The 24,272-nt window shown below is 42.9% G+C and overlaps 1 protein-coding gene across 1 annotated transcript in view; it reads right to left on the reverse strand.

The window, feature by feature from the left end:
- Nucleotides 1-1,644: 1,644 nt before the first annotated feature.
- The window catches only part of LOC117511803 (regulator of microtubule dynamics protein 1-like), an 88,692-nt gene continuing 66,064 nt past the window's right edge, over nucleotides 1,645-24,272 (reverse strand). The window contains exons 9-10 of the mRNA XM_034171721.1: nucleotides 5,439-5,572; nucleotides 1,645-2,640 (exon numbers count right to left, since the gene is read on the reverse strand). Of these exons, the coding sequence (XP_034027612.1) occupies nucleotides 2,599-2,640; nucleotides 5,439-5,572 (176 nt within the window). The 3' untranslated portion in view covers nucleotides 1,645-2,598. The remainder of the gene's footprint in view (nucleotides 2,641-5,438; nucleotides 5,573-24,272) is intronic.

The raw sequence follows: 24,272 nt of genomic DNA on the forward strand, positions 1-24,272 counted from the left end.
ACCCACAGCGTGTGAAGCTGACGAATACGGTGCTTGCTGTTATTCCGGCATGGCGAACAAAACAGCTTCAACCCTTGGATATCAGTGTGAGCAGAGTGTTTAAGTTGACGCTGAGAGCTGCGTGGGAGCACCGGGTGAGCGACGGAGGATTAGTGTGTGCACTTGGAAGGAGCTGGCGTCGAAGATTGTGAATAGCGTTTGAAGCAGACGAACATGGTGTTTATTCCGGGACGGTTAACAAACAGCTTCAACCCTTGGATATCAGTGTGAGCAGAGTTGACGCTGAGAGCTGCATGGGAGCACTGAGCGACGGCGGAGGATTAGCGTCTCCACTTGGAAGGAGCTGGATCGACAACGCTGGGTGGTCATGAGCTGCGCAGGTAGGTGCTGCATGGTTCGGTTCGCAATGTGGTCCGCAAAATACAAACATATCTGTAGGTAAAATGCAGCTCACGAGAGGGCACTCAAGGCTTGTGTGACTGTTCCTGCGACTTCTGACTACCATAGAAAAAATAAAAATTTCAACGTTACTGATAACTTAACAAGACAACGGAGAAGGCCCGAAAAAATGCCACCAAAAAGAAAATCATACTCTGCAGATTGTAAGTTACGACTGGTGAAATATGCATCTGAAAACGGTAGCCGTCACAATATTATCATCTGAACTTTTCATGTTAAGTTAACATACCTGTATGTCCATGGGACTTATAGTCCAGTGCAACTTATTTATGGTTTATTTTTCTTTATAATGATAAAGTGGCTGGTGCGACTTATACTCCGGTGCGACTTATTTATGGTTTATTTTTCTTTATAATGGATAAAGTGGCTGGTGGACTTATACTCCGGTGCGACTTATCGTCCGGAAAATACGGTATTTAGATTCACACAACATGAGTCAAATACATGCCGCATGAAGCCCCTTTCACATTGGAGTATTCGTAGAGCTGCTCATTGCGGCTTTGTGTTTCATTTAAATAACGCCTGAAATACGCGTGTACGCAGCCTTTTTTCAGTGTTCGTTCATACTTGCAGCTGTGTGTGTTCGCATTTTAATGTGTGCACACAGTCGAGTGTACCATGCCGCTATTAAACCAGTTCAGTGCTATTTTCTGCCTCTGTGGAAGTGCGCTCTGTTCTCTACTGCATGGTGTGGTGCGGTTCAAAAACAGAATCATTTAACATTATTATTATTATTTATTTTTTTTCTTCGTGGATCACTTTTTGTGTCCAGATGCTGCCGAGTCTGGTTGTGGTAAAGGCTGCCCTGAACAAAATGCTGTGACTCGTTAAACTTTTAAACCTCCAGTTGCTCCAATCAGGTCCGCTGATTTGATCAGACCTGGTCGATCAGGTCATCTGATGATCGCACCGACATGCAGCGAGTGCGCTTTTATTTTAAAGAGTCACAGGTCTGATCAGACACACACACACACACACACACACAGAGAGACAGAGAGCTTTTATTTTAAAGCAGCGTAGACGATACGCTGTGTGTTGTTTATGCAGAAAAGGTCTGATGACAACACACAGCTTGTTTCTGCCCAAGAGACCATCAACCAATCACAGACGGGGACTCACACAGTTAATTTGCATGCAGCGTGTGCAGTGACACTGCATGCAAATTAAACTGTGTGAGTCCCCGTCTGTGATTGGTGCATGCATTTACAGCTCTAATGCGGCAGGAGTGTAGCGAAAGTCACGTGTACGAACACAGCCAATCGAGTGACCCGATTTTCACATCATTCGACTCTAAAAACCTTAACTGTGCTCTACTTAATTGTGTCTGGTTAAACATTTTTACACTTATAAATATTGAGTAAATTAAGGAGCTGCTAAATATTTTAAATATACTTGATGATGTTGGCAAATCAAAGTAAAAATGATCAGTATAAGTAGTCCTTTCCAAATATTCTGAATGAAATTGACCAAACAAATTAAAGATATTACAAAAATATAATTTGTTAACCAAATGCTAATTTATTTCAATGAAATAACTTCAAAAATTAATGTAAAGTTCAGTTAAAAATACATGTTAAACTTTTAGGCATTTCATTTGTATATCCAACTCAATCAAACTGAATATCTTTCATAGATTTTGTTCAGGCAGTACAGCTGTTTCTTACTGGGATATATAAAAAGACACTGAATGACTTTTTAGAATGTATGAAAACAAAGTAAAACAGCTAAAACACCAAACACACCTTTCGATAAGACTTCCAAGTAATACCACTGACTTTCCCTTCTTTTCTCTCAAGCCACCAAATTTGAAATGTTTGTGTCATGGTACGGTGGCTGTGAAGTGCAAATCAGTCAGTGGTAAAACCTTAAAGTAAAACAGCAAAAAAATGTTTCGACAAGACTGGTCAGTGTACCACTGACTTTTCATTTATTTATTACTACGGCTGCTTGGTTTGTACCTCTTTTTATATTTGCAGTTGTACTGTTTTGTTGTTGTGTGGTTTGCATTGTATGTTTTATGATGTTTTTATGTATGTGTATTCCTGCTGTGCATAAATTGCCCTTTGAGAGACAAAGAATGAATTCAGCTGGAACATTGTCAGAAAGGCAGCCACATTCCATTCAGCAAAAATGAAGTCTTCACCCAAGCTTCTTCAGCAGGTCCACGGCTTCCTTGTGGGCCTGCAGAGGAACAAATTTAAACACACAGACTGCTGATGAAACAAATCCTGTATCAACTCCGGTTTGATGCACAAGATGAAGTATTATTACAACTTCAGACTAGTGGTCTAAATAAGATTAAACTTCATAAATACAATGTTCGCTGCAGTACTTTTTGCAGCAGTTTCTCTTTGCCTGTACGGGACGTATTGCTGAGATTCTTTACTATAAAACCCTGCAGGGTACAAAATCTGGATTTATGTTCAGTCATCTAAAAACTGGTGTGATTACTGCATGAGTTAAGTGGTCCTGTGTAGTTGTGAGCACTCAGTATGGCAGCAATCAGTAACTTATTTACGCCTTTATACTTCTTCTGGAGAAGATGATATTAAAACAATATGCTGCAGATGAAGACAGCATTTTTGGATAACTTTTACTGACAATAAGGAGGCAGGTTGTTCCCCTTCATCAGACTAGATTGGTGAGAGAACCAATCCTAACCTTGGTGGTGATCCCGATGGGGGAGAATGATCACTAATAAACTCTCGGGCTCTGATGGACGGCAGACTGTTAGTTCTTGGTGCAGATATATGTTCAAATATGCAGTTCTACTTTCAAATGTCACCAGTCATCCTCTTTAAGCAGGAGATTGCAGGTAACAGAGTGCAGTGGCACTGAACGGATGCAAGTGAAAGGTCTGGAGAGGATTTGTTGTGGTGAGAAAAAGAATTTGTGCAGGAAAGGCAAGCATACGCACGGCAACAGAGACATTACACTGGAAAATTCCATGGCAGTTCTGTGAATACTGATTTCTTTAACACCTGTTATTCTGCACAAGGTGTGTACATAAGGTCAGGTTGTGACTGGACTTGCCATAACTGCACACGCGCACACACGCGCACACACACACACACACACACACACACACACACACACACACACACACACACACACACACACACACACACACACACACACACACACAGAATGGCCAAACAGACACCTGTCACCTGCACTACTTTTTAAAGGTAAGTTGAAAGCTGTCTGTCCATCTGTCAGCTTTGTCTGTTATAAGATCTGAGTGTGTGATTTAGAGTTTGTACTGTGTTTTGTACTAAAGCACAGCCAATTACGTGTCATAATGATGTGGTGATCTGGACCCCCTGTGAAAACTTAATTTAATCTTTAATAAGCAGCTTAGTCCCATTGAGATCAAGATCTCTTTTGTAAGGGAGACCTGGGCAATTATAAAGTTTCCAATTCACCAAACCTGCATGCCTTTAAGTCTTTAATCCACCCCCCCCAACCCACCACAAAGAGAAAACAGCCTTAAAATACAATACAAACCAGTGCTACCAAAGTTGTAAATATCTCATTAGTTATGTGTGTGTGTGTGTGTTACAGTTACACATTCCTATTATGGGCTATTTGCTATATGCAGAGTGTAAATGTGGCTAACCTGCAAATTTAAGGTGCATCTGAATGTTATGCTCAAAAAATGCCACAAAGTCACTGCATTAGACTTCAGACCTGCTTTTAGGTGGTCTAAAATGCAAAGTGTAACAAAATACCACACCTCACTAGCAGACAGACACACCCATGGACGCACAGCTGAGTAAAAGTACATTTGGGACCGAAGGAAAATTTGTGCAGGACATGAAAACAACAACGGCATTGATAGTAGAGAAGCTTGAATCTTCGACTGGACTGGGTTGCTTGACGTGAGGACGTTTCGCTTCAAATCGCAGAAGCTTCCTCAGCTAAAATTCTTGCTCTGGAAGTCTGACTTCTGTCTGACTCTTGTAGAGACGAATAAACAGAAGCCAACAAAAGCTGGAGTTTTAAACCTAACCAGACCCCTCCTACTGAGAGGCAGACTGCTATACGCTAGTGACTAAACAATAGCTCTAATTAGCAACTATTGTGCTCTAGTTAGCACTCTCCTAATGACAGGGCAGCTGTCCCTCCTAATGATGGGATGGATGCTCCCTTGATGACTCTCCTGATGATGTGAATGACTCATTACCATGAACAAAAGACTGAAACTCCTTTGACCTGAGTACCCCATTGTGGACCTCAGTCTGCAGTTCATCTCCACCTTAAAGACACTAACCACACGTTTGAGGACAGGGAAGTTAAAATATTAGCCAGAGAGAAGAAATGGTTTGAGAGAGGGGTCAAGGAGGCATTCTTTGTGAAACGTTTGAAACCCAGCCTCAACCGGGGAGGGGGTCTGAGACACGCTTTATCCCCTGTTTACAATGGGGTACTCAGGTCAAAGGAGTTTCAGTCTTTTGTTCATGGTAATGAGTCATTCACATCATCAGGAGAGTCATCAAGGGAGCAATCAGGAAAGGCATCCATCCCATCATTAGGAGGGACAGCTGCCCTGTCATTAGGAGAGTCCTAACTAGAGCACAACAGTTGCTAATTAGAGCTATTGTTTAGTCACTAGCCTATAGCAGTCTGCCTCTCAGTAGGAGGGGTCTGGTTAGGTTTAAAACTCCAGCTTTTGATTGGCTTCTGTTTATTTGTCTCTACAAGAATCAGACAGAAGTCAGACTTCCAGAGCAAGAATTTCAGCTGAGGAAGCTTCTGCGATTTTAAGCGAAACGTCCTCACGTCAAGCAACCCAGTCCAGTCTAAGATTCAAGCTTCTCTACTATGGAAACCATCTGGACAACTGAGAGCCTACACAGAAACAACTGTGTTGCGTATAGTCTAGTAATGATTTGTCTTTTGTGTAGAAGACATGATGACTGCATGTGTTCTTAACAGAGTGCTCTCTAAATGTAAAGTGTGTCATTGAGTATTTGTACCTCTTTATCTTCCCAGGTGCGAGCAGGATATTCTTTAGCTTTGGTCAGCCAGAGTCGAGCATTCTGCTGGTCATTTAAAGCCATGTAGGTCTTCCCGAGCATCAGCAGGTTTTTACTGTAGAAGTTGGGATCAACTAAGAAAAACAAAAATGTATTGACTTGCTTTTGAACCTCTAAACCAGGGGTGGGCATCGAGGGCCGAGATACTGCTTGTTTTCCTTGCAACCAATCACCTCAGCAGGTGGGTGGCTGATGAGCTTCTCTGAACATAAACACCTGATCGTCAATGAAATCACCTGCTGAGGTGATTGGTAGCAAGGAAAACCTGCAGTGTCTTGGCCCTTCATGGCACATGATTGCCCACCCCTGCTCGAAACAATACTGAGCAAAACTTAAACACTACACTCTGACACGATCTTCATGGACATACAGTAGTGCTCAGAATAATAGTAGTGCTATGTGACTAAAAAGATTAATCCAGTTTTTGAGTATATTTCTTATTGTTACATGGGAAACAAGGTACCAGTAGATTCTCACAAATCCAACAAGACCAAGCATTCATGATATTCACACTCTTAAGGCTATGAAATTGGGCTATTAGTAAAAAAAATTAGAAAAGGGGGTGTTGACAATAATAGTAGTGTGGCATTCAGTCAGTGAGTTTGTCAATTTTGTGGAACAAACAGGTGTGAATCAGGTGTCTCCTATTTAAGGATGAAGACAGCACCTGTTGAACATGCTTTTCTCTTTGAAAGCCTGAGGAAAATGGGACGTTCAAGACACTGTTCAGAAGAACAGCGTAGTTTGATTAAAAAGTTGAGTGGGGAGGGGAAATCTTATACGCAGGTGCAAAACATTCTAGGCTGTTCATCTACAATGATCTCCAATGCTTTAAAATGGACAAAAAAAAAACAAAAAAAAAAAAAACAGACGTGTGGAAGAAAACGGAAAACAACCATCAAAATGGATAGAAGAATAACCAGAATGGCAAAGGCTCACCCATTGATCAGCTCCAGGATGATCAAAGACAGTCTGGAGTTACCTGTAAGTGCTGTGACAGAAGACACCTGTGTGAAGCTAATTTATTTGCAAGAATCCCCTGCAAAGTCCCTCTGTTAAATAAAAGACGTGCAGAAGAGGTTACAATTTGCCAAAGAACACATCAACTGGCCTAAAGAGAAATGGAGGAATATTTTGTGGACTGATGAGAGTAAAATTGTTCTTTTTGGGTCCAAGGGCCGCAGACAGTTTGTGAGACAACCCCCAAACTCTGAATTCAAGCCACAGTTCACAGTGAAGACAGTGAAGCATGGTGGTGCAAGCATGATGATATGGGCATGTTTCTCCTACTATGGTGTTGGGCCTATATATCGCATACCAGGTATCATGGATCAGTTTGGATATGTCAAAATACTTGAAGAGGTCATGCTGCCTTATGCTGAAGAGCCCTTGAAATGTGTGTTTCAATAGGACAATGACCCCAAGCACAGTAGTAAATGAGCAAAATCTTGGTTCCAAGCTAACAAAATTAATGCCTCGCAGATGTGAAGAAATCATGAAAAACTGTGGTTATACAACTAAATACTAGTTTAGTGATTCACAGGACTGCTAAAAAAGCAGTTTGAACATAATAGTTTTGAGTTTGTAGCGTCAACAGCAGATGCTACTATTATTGTGAACACCCCCTTTTCTACTTTTTTTTTTTTTTTTTACTAATAGCCCAATTTCACAGCCTTAAGAGTGTGCATATCATGAATGCTTGGTCTTGTTGGATTTGTGAGAATCTACTGGTACCTTGTTTCCCATGTAACAATAAGAAATATACTCAAAACCTGGATTAATCTTTTTAGTCACATAGCACTATTATTATTCTGAACACTATTGTAAGATGTGTGCATATTGTTGGTTTGTATGTTTTATTTGCACCTGATAGTTCACATTTTAAATTGTTAATATGGACAAGTGTCACTGTTGTGCCTTTGTATTTTTATGTAGAGCGGTTTGTAAAAATTTCTACCTAAAGTACTACATAAATTTTTTTTGTATGCTTTCATTGATAATTTTAGTATCTCTTTATTTTACTTCAGCCTGTTCACCGGTCCTTAGTGTACTGATCTGTGTTCTGAATTTTATGGAACAAATGGAAAGACTATAATCAATCAATCAATTTTATTTATATAGCGCCAAATCACAACAAACAGTTGCCCCAAGGTGCTTTATATTGTAAGGCAAGGCCATACAATAATTACGTAAAAACCCCAACGGTCAAAACGACCCCCTGTGAGCAAGCACTTGGCGACAGTGGGAAGGAAAAACTCCTTTTTAACAGGAAGAAACCTCCAGCAGAACCAGGCTCAGGGAGGGGCAGTCTTCTGCTGGGACTGGTTGGGGCTGAGGGAGAGAACCAGGAAAAAGACATGCTGTGGAGGGGAGCAGAGATCAGTCACTAATGATTAAATGCAGAGTGGTGCATACAGAGCAAAAAGAGAAAGAAACACTCAGTGCATCATGGGAACCCCCCAGCAGTCTAAGTCTATAGCAGCATAACTAAGGGATGGTTCAGGGTCACCTGATCCAGCCCTAACTATAAGCTTTAGCAAAAAGGAAAGTTTTAAGCCTAATCTTACAAGTAGAGAGGGTGTCTGTCTCCCTGATCTGAATTGGGAGCTGCTTCCACAGGAGAGGAGCCTGAAAGCTGAAGGCTCTGCCTCCCATTCTACTCTTACAAACCCTAGGAACTACAAGTAAGCCTGCAGTCTGAGAGCGAAGCGCTCTATTGGGGTGATATGGTACTATGAGGTCCCTAAGATAAGATGGGACCTGATTATTCAAAACCTTATAAGTAAGAAGAAGAATTTTAAATTCTATTCTAGAATTAACAGGAAGCCAATGAAGAGAGGCCAATACAGGTAAGATATGCTCTCTCCTTCTAGTCCTCGTTAGTACTCTAGCTGCAGCATTTTGAATTAACTGAAGGCTTTTCAGGGAACTTTTAGGACAACCTGACAATAACGAATTACAATAGTCCAGCCTAGAGGAAATAAATGCATGAATTAGTTTTTCAGCATCACTCTGAGACAAGACCTTTCTAATTTTAGAGATATTGCGCAAATGCAAAAAAGCAGTCCTACATATTTGTTTAATATGCACTTTGAATGACATATCCTGATCAAAAATGACTCCAAGATTTCTCACAGTATTACTAGGGGTCAGGGTAATGCCATCCAGAGTAAGGATCTGGTTAGACACCATGTTTCTAAGATTTGTGGGGCCAAGTACAGTAACTTCAGTTTTATCTGAGTTTAAAAGCAGGAAATTAGAGGTCATCCATGTCTTTATGTCTGTAAGACAATCCTGCAGTTTAGCTAATTGGTGTTTGTCCTCTGGCTTCATGGAGGATAAAGCTGGGTATCATCTGCGTAACAATGAAAATTCAAGCAATGCCGTCTAATAATACTGCCTAAGGGAAGCATGTATAAAGTGAATAAAATTGGTCCTAGCACAGAACCTTGTGGAACTCCATAATTAACCTTAGTCTGTGAAGATTCCCCATTTACATGAACAAATTGTAATCAGATAAATATGATTCAAACCACCGCAGCGCAGTGCCTTTAATACCTATGGCATGCTCTAATCTCTGTAATAAAATTTTATGGTCAACAGTATCAAAAGCAGCACTGAGGTCTAACAGAACAAGCACAGAGATGAGTCCACTGTCTGAGGCCATAAGAAGATCATTTGTAACCTTCACTAATGCTGTTTCTGAATTCTAAAACCTGACAAACTCTTCAAATAGACCATTCCTCTGCAGATGATCAGTTAGCTGTTTTACAACTACCCTTTCAAGAATTTTTGAGAGAAAAGGAAGGTTGGAGATTGGCCTATAATTAGCTAAGATAGCTGGGTCAAGTGATGGCTTTTTAAGTAATGGTTTAATTACTGCCACCTTAAAAGCCTGTGGTACATATCCAACTAATAAAGATAGATTGATCATATTTAAGATCGAAGCATTAAATAATGGTATGGCTTCCTTGAACAGCCTGGTAGGAATGGGGTCTAATAGACATGTTGATGGTTTGGATGAAGTAACTAATGAAAATAACTCAGACAGAACAATCTGAGAGAAAGAGTCTAACCAAATACCGGCATCACTGAAAGCAGCCAAAGATAACGATACATCTTTGGGATGGTTATGAGTAATTTTTTCTCTAATAGTTAAAATTATTAGCAAAGAAAGTCATGAAGTCATTACTAGTTAAACTTAAAGGAATACTCGGCTCAATAGAGCTCTGACTCTTTGTCAGCCTGGCTACAGTGCTGAAAAGAAACCTGGGGTTGTTCTTATTTTCTTCAATTAGTGATGAGTAGTAAGATGTCCTAGCTTTACGGAGGGCTTTTTTTATAGCGCAACAGACTCTTTTTCCAGGCTAAGTGAAGATCTTCTAAATTAGTGAGACGCCATTTCCTCTCCAACTTACGGGTTATCTGCTTTAAGCTGCGAGTTTGTGAGTTATACCACGGAGTCAGGCACTTCTGATTTAAAGCTCTCTTTTTCAGAGGAGCTACAGCATCCAAAGTTGTCTTCAATGAGGATGTAAAACTATTGACGAGATACTCTATCTCACTTACAGAGTTTAGGTAGCTACCCTGCACTGTGTTGGTATATGGCATTAGAGAACATAAAGAAGGAATCATATCCTTAAACCTAGTTACAGCGCTTTCTGAAAGACTTCTAGTGTAATGAAACTTATTCCCCACTGCTGGGTAGTCCACCAGAGTAAATGTAAATGTTATTAAGAAATGATCAGACAGAAGGGAGTTTTCAGGGAATACTGTTAAGTCTTCAATTTCCATACCATAAGTCAGAACAAGATCTAAGATATGATTAAAGTGGTGGGTGGACTCATTTACATTTTGAGCAAAGCCAATTGAGTCTAATAATAGATTAAATGCAGTGTTGAGGCTGTCATTCTCAGCATCTGTGTGGATGTTAAAATCGCCCACTATAATTATCTTATCTGAGCTAAGCACTAAGTCAGACAAAAGGTCTGAAAATTCACAGAGAAACTCACAGTAACGACCAGGTGGACGATAGATAATAACAAATAAAAATGGTTTTTGGGATTTCCAATTTGGATGGACAAGACTAAGAGTCAAGCTTTCAAATGAATTAAAGCTCTGTCTGGGTTTTTGATTAATTAATAAGCTGGAATGGAAGATTGCTGCTAATCCTCCGCCTCGGCCCGTGCTACGAGCATTCTGGCAGTTAGTGTGACTCGGGGGTGTTGACTCATTTAAACTAACATATTCATCCTGCTGTAACCAGGTTTCTGTAAGGCAGAATAAATCAATATGTTGATCAATTATTATATCATTTACTAACAGGGGCTTAGAAGAGAGAGACCTAATGTTTAATAGTTTAATAGACCACATTTAACTGTTTTAGTCTGTGGTGCAGTTGAAGGTGCTATATTATTTTTTCTTTTTGAATTTTTATGCTTAAATAGATTTTTGCTGGTTATTGGTGGTCTGGGAGCAGACCATATCTATAAGAACATCATTGCAGTGAACTAAAAAGGATACACATTTGCTACACTTCATTACTTATGCTTGCTTCATTACTCCTCCAAGGCATGTACTCACCAAATATGAAGTTTTTGCGAGCAATAGGTGCCGAGCTGGGGTGGTGGCCAAGCGGTTAATGCGCTTGGTTTCAGTGCAAACGGTTCCGGGTTCAAATCCCACCCCTGCCACATTTCTCCATATAATGTGGAGTTGCACCAGGAAGGGTATCCGGGGTAAAACCTGTGCCAATTCAACATGCCGATTTGCTGTGGCGACCCTGAGTGCAAACAAGGGAGCAGCCGAAGGGACTTACCTTTTAGGTGCCGAGCTACATTGCAGCGAACGAACTGCAGACGGACAAAAACCCATAAACAACACTGCAATTTCCAATATGTAATGTTGTTATCGAGCGGACAATACATGTATGATCCCTCTGTGCCTCTGTATATCAGTGATTCTCAACCGGGGTGCCGCGGCACCCTAGGGTGCCGTGATCGATCGTCAGGGGTGCCGTGGGTATTTTTCATATTCGCGATTACCGTGAATTATTTATTTTATCCACAAAGCATAAAACGACTCAGAATCTGACGTCATTGTGCTGCAGCCTCGCTCTCGTCTTAAGGCGGGACAATAACAAGGAGGCTGACGGCCGATTAAAACAGTGCCGTCTCCTTCAAAAGCCGTCTAAAATGCGGAGCTGTCGGTGTGTGTGTCTGTGTGTGCATGCGCGCGGAGTTAACAGGCTGCAGACTGCGAGGGAGGGGAGGGGGTGGGTGAGGGAGATTCCTGAATGCAGGCGCGACACGTTCAGTGCGCAGCGAGCGCGGAGCAGAGAGAGGATTTTAAATGGAGTGAACATGTTAACAAAACGAAAACGTGAAGCTTTTACTTCTCTCTGAACTTTCTCTAAAGGTGTGATTCTGCCGTTAACGTCCTGTTCACACCATGTGCACGCGCACATGGTGTGAACAGGACGTATGCTGAATTTATGAGATCATGAGATGAAATAAACGGTCAAATATCTTTAAAAACATATTTAAAAAATGAGAATATGAATGATACACACAAAAAAAAAATGTTCAGATGCACAGATCACAAAAAGCAGGTGAGAACTCTGAACTTTAACAGCTGTTATTTTCCAAAGGTATTTATTTGTTCAGTCTTGAGCTTAATGTAGTGTTTAAGCACAAAACGTGACTGATGAGGAGAAACAATTTCAGAAATGCAACAGAAACAACCACAAATCAGAAAAAGTTGGGACTGTATGTAAAATGAAGATAAAAATAAAAATGTTGCACCATTCCCAGTTTCTCCACTCACAGAAGCCAAACGTTCTTCCAGAGTTGTGTAATTATACTACAATAGTAGAATATAAAGAAGGGGGGAAAAAAAATAGACAATATATTCGTCAATCGCAATTATTTGTCTGACAATTAATCGTCTCCAGAAATTTCTAATCGTGACAGCCCTACTTGAGATCAGAGCGCAAAATGCTTGAGGATTTTCGAAATGCGATGTTTTCTGTATCGATTTTCTATTGCGATAATTGGGTTTTGCGCAAAACCAGAGGTAATAGCATTATAATATTATTTTAGTTGGTGGTGTGCCACAGGATTTTGTAAATATAAAAAGGGTGCCGCGACTCAAAAAAGGTTGAAAAACACTGCTGTATATGACCCATGGTCACAGACATACAGTCATGAAATGACATGAATGAAGCAGTGTGCTCTCATTATGTCTTATTATGTCCAGCCGGATATATAAATAATTACTACAATAACTACATACACAATTACATAACAAATAACTAAAATAAATGATCACATAACACAGAAACAGAGACTTTGTCCTGTGGGCTGAACGGACAGGTGGACATGTCTGAAAACAGCAGCAGTTGTTGAGATCTCTGGACAGCGAGTCACAGCTGGAAAACACGCACCGTGTTTTGAAGGACATGACCTTACAAATGTACACCGTGAGGCGCATGTGTGTGCTTGCTGTCCTGACGTGGAAATACATAAAAACTTATATCATGGACTTCCGGTTTGGCAAGCATGAGTCACGCTTTTCTTCAGCTCCCACGGCTCTTAGTTATTCTAAACATCCCATCATGTCACCTATGTCTGCCAAGTCGAGTGAGAAAACAGCAGAGATTGAGGCTGTTAACACTCCTGCTAGTGTTAGCAAAGCTGACCAAACAGCATTGCTAGCCGAACACAGAACGGCTTTATTGGCAGAGCTAAAACACAGCTTTTTCGATGATGTGCATAAAAAACTGGATGGACTTCAGAAGGCATCGGATAACCATGGAGAGCATCTGGAATCTCTAGAAGAAAATGTGGAAACCCTTCATGAGCGCTTTGCTAAAGTAGAGGATAGCTGTGAGTCACTATGGACTGCTAATGAGAAGCTAAAGGCTAAGTTTTCAGATACTGAGTCGAGGAACAAACGGTGTAATGCCCGCTTTATTGGTTTACAAGAGGGTATTGAGGGTTCACAACCCTCCAAGTTATTCTCACAGTTGTAAGATGTTTTTGGGAGGGTTATTTTCCCTTCTCCTCCTGAACTGGACCGTGCACACCGTATTTAGGCCCCCAAACCGGCTCCCGGAGGCAAGCCTCGGCCTGTCATTGTCTGCTTCCACCGCTACCAAAACAAGGAGCTGCTGATAGGAGAGGCCAGGAGGAGAAGCGACCTAAAGTATATGGACAAACCATTCTGGATGGATTCTGGTGGTTAACCAATGGAGAGAGTACAGGTCGGTAATGATAGACTTGTACAAGGGGGGTCTGAAACCTTTGCTCCAGTACCCGGCGCGGCTGCGCATCACTAAAGCCGATGGCATGCGCGTCACGTTTGGCTCTACAGCTGAGGTGGAAAAGTTTGTGGAAGATTTCAAGGCAGACTGAACTGTTTTGAAGTGGGTGAAGCGTGAAACTATTTTTGATGACTGTTATAGTGGTATACTGTTTCCAATGCTAGTCACCTAACCTATATATACAGCCATGTTGCTGGAGTGCCGATGTAAGTATTTGCACATATTTTGAATGACGGGGTTAACTGGTTTAACACTGCCGGTGTGTTTATTTTACCTTGTTATTATGCTGCCTTAAGGAGCTTAAGGTAGGACAGTTATGGAAGTGTTTCAGTTAGAGAGGGCAGGTGTGCTGTTTGTTCCAACAGCTAGTGTCACCTGGGGGTTCAGAGGGTTCATGAGAGGGTTTTTGTGTTCTACTGTCAACGCTATGAGACAAATGTTTTATGTTTTCTTTATTTGATCAGTCAGTCAATATTAGAGATAATGGACACAGTTTTGGTGTGTTTTTCAATTTATTATAATTATATTTTTTGACATATGATTGCAATGACTACTTCTGTTGATTTAGTCACCTGGAATGTTAAAGGCTTGAACCACCCTGTTAAAAGAAAAGGTTCTCACTCATTTGAAAAATATGGGTGCTGGTATAGCCTTTATTCAAGAAACTCATCTAAAAAATGCAGATAATGCCTGTTTGAAATCTGGTGGGGTGGGGCAGCTTTTTCATTCTACTTTTACAGGGAAGGCTAGAAGTGTTGCCATATTGATAAACAAAAGAGTTCCTTTTACTCCTTCAACCCTGGCTGATTCTAGCGGTTGTTATATTATAGTAACAGGTTCACTTCTCAATCTTTATGTTTCATTAGTTAATATATACGGCCCAAACTGTGATGACCCCAATTTTTTTCACGAATCTTTGCCCTGTTTGGATTCCCACTTACCTTTATGGGAGGTGACTTTAATTTATGCTTGGACCCTGTGATGGATGGATCATCTGTTTGAACTAGATATTCAATTACAAAATCAACTTCCATTTCAGATATCTGTTTTTTTTTTTTTTTTTTTTTTAAACACCCGCAGACAATACTTTTTTTTTTTTTCAAATGCTCATCAAACCTACAGTGGAATCAACTATTTTTTTTTCTGATAACAAATTAACCTGTCATGTTAAGTCATGTGATTATCAACCTATTGTAATATCTGACCATGCGCCTCTATTACTGACAATGAACACATCTGATGTGGAGTCTCTCAGACGGCTCTGGAGATTTAATTCTCTTTTGTTAAGTGATGAGAATTTTACAAAGTTCATTTCTGATCAAATTTCCTTGTTTTCAGAAATTAACATGACACCAGATGTCTCCATTTCATCTGTCTGGGAGGCTCTTAAGGCTTATCTTCACGGTCAGGTGATATCCTTTACAGCTAATAAGAAATGTGTCTCTGTCTTTAAACAAAAAGATTTGGAAAAGCAAATATCAGATTTAGATAATAAGAACTCAAGAATCCCTCTCAAGATTTATATAAAGAACATTAGAAACTTGTTGTGGAATATGACATGCTTACCTCACATTCTATAGAATATTTATTGGTAAAAAACCGGAGTGACACTTAGGAACACGGAGATAAAGCTGTGGAGACTTTGGCAAGGCAATTGAAATGTGCAAGGGCCAAGCAAACTATTAACGGGGTTATGTCCCAGGATGGAGGGACTGTTACGGACCAGCAGGGGATAAATGATGCTTTCCAGCACGACTACTATAATTTGTATAGCTCTGAAAACGCCAATAATCCCAATCTTTTCTGATTTCTTTAGAGACCTAAAGATTCCAATATTGTCTCCAGACAAGCGCTATGCCTTGGATGCACCCTTACAACAGCAGGAGATCATGGCAGCAATAAAATCATTACAACCTAGTCACTCACTGGCTCCGATGGTCTGCCCAACATACAGCAAGATTTATCAAAATGGTTGCCGCTTCTCCACTCAGTTGGGAGAGTGAATGTGGTAAAGATGTCCGTACTACCTAGATATTTCTATTTATTTCAAAGCCTTCCTGTTGTACATTCCAAATGCCTATTTTAAGAAACTGGACTCTGCAATTACGTCATTTCTTTGGAAGAATAGGAAGCCACGCTTACGTAAAGAACATCTGCAGAAATCAAAACAAGATGGAGGCCAAGCTGTACCGAATTTCCGTTACTATTACTGGGCATCCAATTTATGCTGTCTATCTTATTGGATGCACTATCAGCATGATGACAGTGGACCTGTATGGGTGAAAATGGAGAAACTTCCTTTTGGCTCTTTCTCGCTGTTGTCTGTTGCTGGAGCATCAATCCAGTCATCAAAAAGCTTGACAACTGATAATCCTATTAAAATTTGCTTTCAGTTTTGAAAACATTTTGAGTCTCGGTTTCCCAATAGCATCTAATTTTTTTTTCTCCTTCACTACATGATGTCACATTTCATGGCTGGCAGAGGTGAGGGCTGAAATTTTTAAAAGACTTGTTCAATGAAAACACATTTGCCTCTTTTGAACAGTTGACTAATAAATATAATCTATCTGCCTCTCATTTTTTCAAGAATTTACAGGCTCCACCCGGTTAAGAAAAAGACTATCTGCAATGTTTGTTTTGATTTCACATTTGGGTTCCTCTTCTATGACAGTTATTAAGCAATCCTGGTAACAGGATTTTCAAATTGATATTTCTGAATCAGACTGGGATAAAGTTCTAAGGAATATCCATTCATCTTCTATGTGTGCAAGACATTGCCTTATACAGTTTAAAATAGTGCATAGAATACATCTTAGTAAATCAAAACTGGCAAAGATGTACCTTCAAATGGACCCAACTTGTGAAAGATGTAAATCGGCAGAGGCCACTTTGATCCATATGTTTTGGCCCAAGATACAACAATTTTGGGGAGGTGTTTTCTTGCATATATGGGGTAAGAATATTACCCAATCCACTTTTATTTTTATTTGGGGTTAACACTGATGGTTTGGCATTACCGGCAGGGGGTCTTTCTACATTGTTGGCACGATGCCTGACACTGAAGTGGAGGGATGCTGCCCTACCCACAGTGTCACACTGGATGAAAGATGTATTATTTCATCTTAAATTGGAAAAGATAAGATTTGTTTTGAGGAGCTCTAAAATGAAATTTTATAAAGTTTGGAAGCCTTTTCTTACATTTTTTTTTGACCAACTGTCTACACAGGTGCAGGAGTGACATTTGGATTTGTTCTGCATTCTTTGGCTGAATGAGTTATGACAGATCTTATTCTGTATTGATGTAAAATCTTTATTTTATCTGATTGACAGTGAACAGGAGTGTTATGGTTGGGTGTTTTTTTTCCTATTCCTATTTTTGTATTGCATTTTGAAAATTAATAAATATATTAAACACAAAAAACATATACCGCCTTAGTGATGGGCTTCAGTGAGCGCACAGAGCGCACATCGACAGGCTGTGCCAGGTGAAACGGACTGTCAGATCATGTGTACACTCAGCTGGTGATGTGACTGTCACATGACAAAAGGAGCTGGTTAAAGTGGTTCAAGCATTTGGTGAGGATGCCCCCAATCGTCTTTCTAAGGAGGTCTTCCAAGCACGTCCAACTGGAGGGAGGCCCCCAGGGAAGACCCAAAACATGCTGGAGAGATTATATTCCCCCGCCGGCTTGGGAACACCTTGGGATCCCTCGGGAAGAGTGAGTGGACTTGGCAAAGGGTAGGGAACTATGGGTTGAGCTGCTGCCACCACGACCCAGACCCGGATAAGCAGTTAAATAAATGAATGAAATAATGTGACTTATTTATACAACCCCAATTCCAATGAAGTTGTGACGTTGTGTAAAATGTAAATACAAGGTCTATTAGAAAAGTATCCGACCTTATGTTTTTAAAAAACCATATGGATTTGAATCACGTGTGATTGCGTCAGACAAGCTTGAACCCTCGTGCGCATGTGTGAGTTTTTTCATGCCTGTCGGTTGCGTCATTCGCCTGTGAGCAGGCTTTGAGTGAGGTGTGGTCCACCCTCTCGACGGATTTTTATTGCGAATAAATGTCTGAACGATTTAGAGCTTTGCTGCATCAATTTTTTTCCAGAAACTGTGAGAGACCTCCAGGTGGACACCGTTCGAAAAATTAATATGGCTTTCAGGGACGATTTTATGGGGATTAAACAGATTACGGAGTGTTACTGCCACTTTAAGGACTGCCCACAACTCCTGAGAGCGTGGAGCACTCCCAGCCCTCATCGACAGGCTGACACCCTGCTGAAACAACCAGAATTTCCAACCTGAAGGCTTTGTTGATCCGGGACCTCATCTGACTTTCACAAAAAGGCAGAAGATGTGGACATCAGCACTTTTTTGGCACATTCCACCGTTACAGGAGTTTTTTTTTTCATGGAAAGAAAAGCGGAGGGACGTGCCACGGAGCCGTGCATTACGCGGCACAAAACCACCTCGGTGCTGGTCTCACAGGATGGTTTTCAGGTGGATTTTAGACTCTGATTGTGATTGTGCATGAGCTGGACATGCCAGAACATGTCCCGTGAGGCTTCATCATGGCATTGCTCTGCGCTGAGCGGCTGCACTGCGACGCGCGGTGGAGTCGCTTCTCTTTCCATGACAAAAACTCCTGTAACAGTGAAATGTGCCTTTTATTTTTTAACTGGACACTGTCTTGATCCGGTATGTCATCTGACTAGCACAGGAATTGTGAAAAGACGTGGATATCAAGACTTTTTCGGCACATTAAGACAGACGTGCGGAGGAGTTCCTCGCGTCGCGGTGCAGCCGCTCGGCGCAAAGCAAAGCCATGATGAAGCCTCACGGGACATGTTCTGGCATGTCCAGCTCATGCACAATCACAATCGGATATTCACACGACTGGAAAGCAACCGGAATCCGTCTGAAATCCACCTGAAAGCCATCCTGTGAGACCAACACCGAGGTGGTTTTGTCCCGCGTAATGAACGGTTCCGTGGTGCGTCCGTCTGCTTTTCTTTCCATGAAAAAAACTCCTGTAACGGTGGAATGTGCTGAAAAACTGCTGATGTCCACATCTTCTGCCTTTTTGTGAAAGTCAGACGAGGTCCCGGATCAACAAAGCCTTCACGTTGGAAATGATCTGGTTGTTTCAGCGGAGGGTCAGCCTGTCGATGGGGGCTGCGAGCCCGCCGCGCTCTCAGGAGTTGTGGGCAGTCCTTAAAGCGGCAGTAACACTCCGTAATCTGTTTAATCCCCATAAAATCGTCCCTGAAAGCCATATTAATTTTTCGAACGGTGCCCACCTGGAGGTCTCTCATAGTTTCTGGAAAAAAATTGATGCAGCAAAGCTCCAAATCGTTCAGACATTTATTCGCAATAAAAATCCGCCGAGAGGGTGGACCACACCTCACACAAAGCCTGTTCACAGGCGAATGACGCAACCGACAGGCATGAAAAAAACTTACGCATGCGCACGAGGGTTCAAGCTTGTCTGACGCAATCACACGTGATTCAAATCCATACGTTTTTTTTTTTTAAATAATAAGGTCGGATACTTTTCTAATAGACCTCGTAAAAACAGAATACGATGATTTGCAAATCCTCTTCAACTTATATTCAATTAAACACACCACAAAGACGATATTTAATGTTCAAATTGATAAACTATTGTTTTTGTGCAAATACTTGCATTTTGAAATGGATGCCTGCAACACGTTTCAAAAAAGCTGGGACAGTGGTAAGTTTACCACTGTGTTACATTACCTTTCCTTCTAAAAACACTCAATAAGCATTTGGGAACTGAGGACACTAATTGTTGAAGCTTTGTAGGTGGAATTCTTTCCCATTCTTGCTTGATGTACACTTTCAGTTGTTCAACAGTCCGGGTCTCCATCGTCATATTTTGCGTTTCATAATGTGCCACACATTTTCAATGGGCAACAGGTCTGGACTGCAGGCAGGCCAGTCGAGTACCCGCATTCTTTTACTATGAAGCCACGCTGTTGTAATACGTGCAGAATGTGGCTTGGCACTGTCTTTGTGAAATAAGTAAGGACGTCCCTGAAAAAGATGTTGCTTGGATGGCAGCATGTGTTGCTCCAAAACCTGGATGTACCTTTCAGTATTGATGGTGCCATCACAGATGTCTAAGATGCCCATGCCATGGGCACTAACACATCCCCATACCATCACAGATGCTGGCTTTTGAACTTTGCGCTGGTAACAATCTGGATGGTCTTTTTCCTCTTTTGTCCAGAGGACACGACGTCCATTATTTCCAAAAACAATTTGAAATGTGGACTCATTAGACCACAGCATTTTCCACTTTGCATCTGTCCATTTCAAATGAGCTCGGGCCCAGAGAAGGCAGTGGCGTTTCTGGATGTTGTTGATGTATGGCTTTCGCTTTGCATGGTAGAGTTTTAACTTGCACTTGTCAATGTGCAAGTTTTCTCAAGTGCAATAGTTTTCTCAAGTGTCCTGAGCCCACGCGGTAAGATCCTTTACACAATGTCTGTTTTTAATGCAGTGCAGCCTGAGGGATCGAAGGTCACAGGTATTAAATGTTGGTTTTCGGCCTTGCCGCTTATGTGTAGAAAGTTCTCCAGATTCTCCGAATCTTCTGATTATATTACGGATTGTAGATGATCGAATCCCTAAATTCATTGCAACTGAACATTGAGAAACATTGTTCTTAAACTGTTGGACTATTTTTCACGCAGTTGTTCACAAAGTGGTGATCCTCGCCCATATCTTTGCTTGTCAACAGTTGAGCCTTTTGGGGATGCTCCTTTTATACCCAATCAGGACACTCACAATTAGTGTTCTCAGATCCCAAACGCTTACTGAATGTTGTTAGAAGGAAAGGTGATGGAACACAGTGGTAAACATACCACTGTCCTAGCTTTTTGAAACATGTTGCAATCCATTTCAAAATGAGCAAATATTTGCACAAAACAATAAAGTTTAACAGTTTGAACATTAAATATCTTGTCTTTGTGGTGTATTCAATTGAATATAGGTTGAAGAGGATTTGCAAATCATTGTATTCTGTTTTTATTTACATTTCACAGAACGTCCCAACTTCATTGGAACTGGGGTTGTATACTGAATGTATCACGCATCGGTTTGGTGATAAAATAATACCTTAATTTGCACCCATGGTGCTTGTGAATGCCACCACTATTCACAAAGCTTCATACACTGGGGTTACGCTGGTCTTATGTTCTGGAAAGACTCCAGTTTGATACCAGAGTGGCCACTTTTACCACCTGATCGGTGTATAATTTACAGGTCATAAATATATACTTGTATGTTGAATTAATGAAATCAATAACTTTACAAATAATACGTGTCACAGTCAGAAGCAGTGGTTCTAGTCTCATTATTTAACTTTTAGCATGAAACTCAAAGCAACGCAGATATGAGTAGAGGACTTCAGCAGCTGCAGTGACATAACAGAATGGAGAACAGCAACGATCACACAACACTAACGACTTTCATGCTCGTGATCTTCTGAGACCTATGTGCATATTTGCAGCGAGTGAAATTATTATGTGATGTATTTTTTGGAACTAAAAGTGTTAGCATTTGTAGCACCTATCAGTAGGTTCAATATGTTAGATCCTGTTAATCCACGATTACTGAGGAAATGAGCAGGTCAGAACTTTTAATGGCTGCACAAAAGTAAAACCACACAGCCCTCAGACCACAGTTCAGCCCTCAAACATCCACCCATCCATCCATTTTTTTCCGCTTCATCCGAGGTCGGGTCGCAGGGGCGGCAGCACAAGCAAAGCCGCCCAGACGTCCCGATCCACACACACCTCCCCCAGCTCCTCTAGGGGAACCCCGAGGAGTTCCCAAGCCAGCTGCGAGACGTAGTCCTTACAGCGTGTCCTGGGTCTTCCCCGGGGCCTCCTCCCGATGAGACGTGCCAGGAACACCTCTCCAGCGAGGCGTCCAGGGGGCATCCAAAAAAGATGTACAAGCCACCTCAGCTGGCTCCTTTCGACGTGGAGGAGCAGCGGCTCAACTCCGAGCTCCTCACCCTATCTCTAAGGGAGTGCCCAGCCACCCTTGCGGAGGAAACTCATGTGGGCCGCTTGTACTCGCGATCTTGTTCTTTCGGTCATGAGCCAAATCTCATGACCATAGATGAGGGTCGAAACGCAGATCGATCGGTAAATCGAGAGCTTTTTCTCCCTGCTCAGCTCTCTCTTCACCACGACGGTCCGATACAGCAACCGCATCACTGCAGATGCTGCACCGATCCACCTGTCAATCTCACGCTCCATCCGTCCCTCTCTCGTGAACAAGACCCCGAGATACTTAAACTCCTCCACTTGAGGCAAGGACACTCCACCGACCTTAAGAGGGCAAAGCACCTTTTTCCGGTCAAGAACCATGGCCTCGGATTTGGAGGTGCTTATTTTCATCACGGACGCTTCACACTCGGCTGCAAACCGCTCCAGCGCACGCTGAAGGTCCTGATTTGATAAAGCCAACAGAACCACATCGTCCGCAAACAGCAGAGACGAGATTCTGTGGTTCCCAAACCGGACCCCCGCTACACCCTGACTGCACCTAGAAATTCTGTCCATAAAGATAAGGAACAGAACCGGTGACAAATGGCAGCCCTGGTGGAGGCCGGCGTGCACTGGAAACAGGTTTGACTGACGACTGGCAATGCGAACCAAGCTCCTACTGCGGTCGTACAGGGACCGGATAGCCCTTAACAAAGGACCCCAGACACTGTACTCCCGGAGCACCCCCCCACAGTGTGCCTCAAGGGACACGGTCGAACGCCTTCTCCAGATCCACAAAACATGTGGAGTGGTTGGGCGAGCTCCCATGAACCCTCGAGCACCCGATGGAGGGTGTAGCACTGGTCCAATGTGCCGCAACCAGGACGAAAACCACACTGCTCCTCCTGAATCCGAGGTTTGACTATCGGTCGAATTCTCCCTCCAGTACTCTGGAATAGACCTTACCGGGGAGGCTGAGGAGTGTGATCCCCATGTTATTGGAACACACCCCCCGGTCCCCCTTCTTAAACAGAGGGACCACCACCCCGGTCTGCCAATCCAGAGACACTGTCCCCGACCGCCATGCGATGTTGCAGAGACGTGTCAACCAAGACAGTCCCACAACATCCAGAGACTTAAGGTACTCTGGATGGATTTCATCCACCCCAGGAGCCTTGCCACCGAGGAGCTTTCTGACCAGCTCTGTGACTTCGGCTTGGGTGATGGATGAGTCCGCCTCTTAGTCTCCAGTCTCTGCTTCCTCTTCGGAAGACGTGATGATGGGATTGAGGAGATTCTCGAAGTATTCCTTCCACCACCCGACAACATCCCCAGTCAGGGTCCACCTTCTGGCGTCCACCACCGGGTTTGGAGATTGCCGCCGCAACAGGCACCAGAGACCCTGCAACCACAGCTGCGTGCGGCCGCATCGACAATGGAGGTGGCGAACATGGTCCGTTCAGACTCCATATCTCCAACCTCCCCCGGGATCTGTGAGAAGCTCTCCCGGAGGTGGAAGTTGAAGACCTCGCAGACAGAGGGTTCTGCCAGTCGTTCCCAGCAGACCCTCACAATACATTTGGGCCTGCCAGGTCTGACCGGCTTCCTCCCCTCCCAGCAGATCCAACTCACCACCAGGTGGTGATCGGTTGACAGCTCAGCCCCTCTCTTCACCCGAGTGTCGAAGACACGTGGCTGAAGGTCAAATGGTACGACTACAAAGTTGATCATTGACCTCCGGCTCAGGGTGTCCTGGTGCCACGTGCACTTATGGACACCCTTGTGCTTGAACATGGTGTTCGTGATGGACAAACTGTGGCTAGCACAGAAGTCCAACAACTTGACACCACTCAGGTTCAGATCAGGGAGGCCGTGCTTCCCGATCACCCCCCTCCAGGTCTCACTGTCACCGCTCACATGGGCATTGAAGTCCCCCAGGAGAACAATGGAGTCCCCAGTCGGAGCACTATCTAGTACCCCCTCCCAGGGACTCCAAGAAGGTTGGGTACTCTGCACTGCCATTCGGCCCATAGGCCGAGACAACAGTGAGAGACCTGCCCCCAACCCGATGGCGTAGGGACGTGACCCTCTCGTTCAATGGGGTGAAATCCAACACATGGCAACTGAGCTGGGGAGCAATAAGCAGTGCTACCCCCGCACGGCGCCTCTCCCCTTGGGCAATGCCAGAAAAGTGGAGCGCCCAGCCCCCCTCCAGGAGTTGGGTACCAGAGCCCAAGCTGTGCATGGCGGTGAGCCCGACTATCTCTAGCCGGTACCTCTCAACCTCCCTCACAAGCTCAAGCTCCTTCCCCCCCAGCGAGGTGACATTCCACGTCCCGACAGCCAGAGGCTGTGAGCGCAGACCGGACCGCCGGGCCACCCGCCTTCGACCGCCACCCAGTCCTCTCTGCAGCCC

This window comes from Thalassophryne amazonica, chromosome 1, assembly GCF_902500255.1.
Source record: "Thalassophryne amazonica chromosome 1, fThaAma1.1, whole genome shotgun sequence".
In the NCBI taxonomy this organism is placed as follows: domain Eukaryota; kingdom Metazoa; phylum Chordata; class Actinopteri; order Batrachoidiformes; family Batrachoididae; genus Thalassophryne; species Thalassophryne amazonica.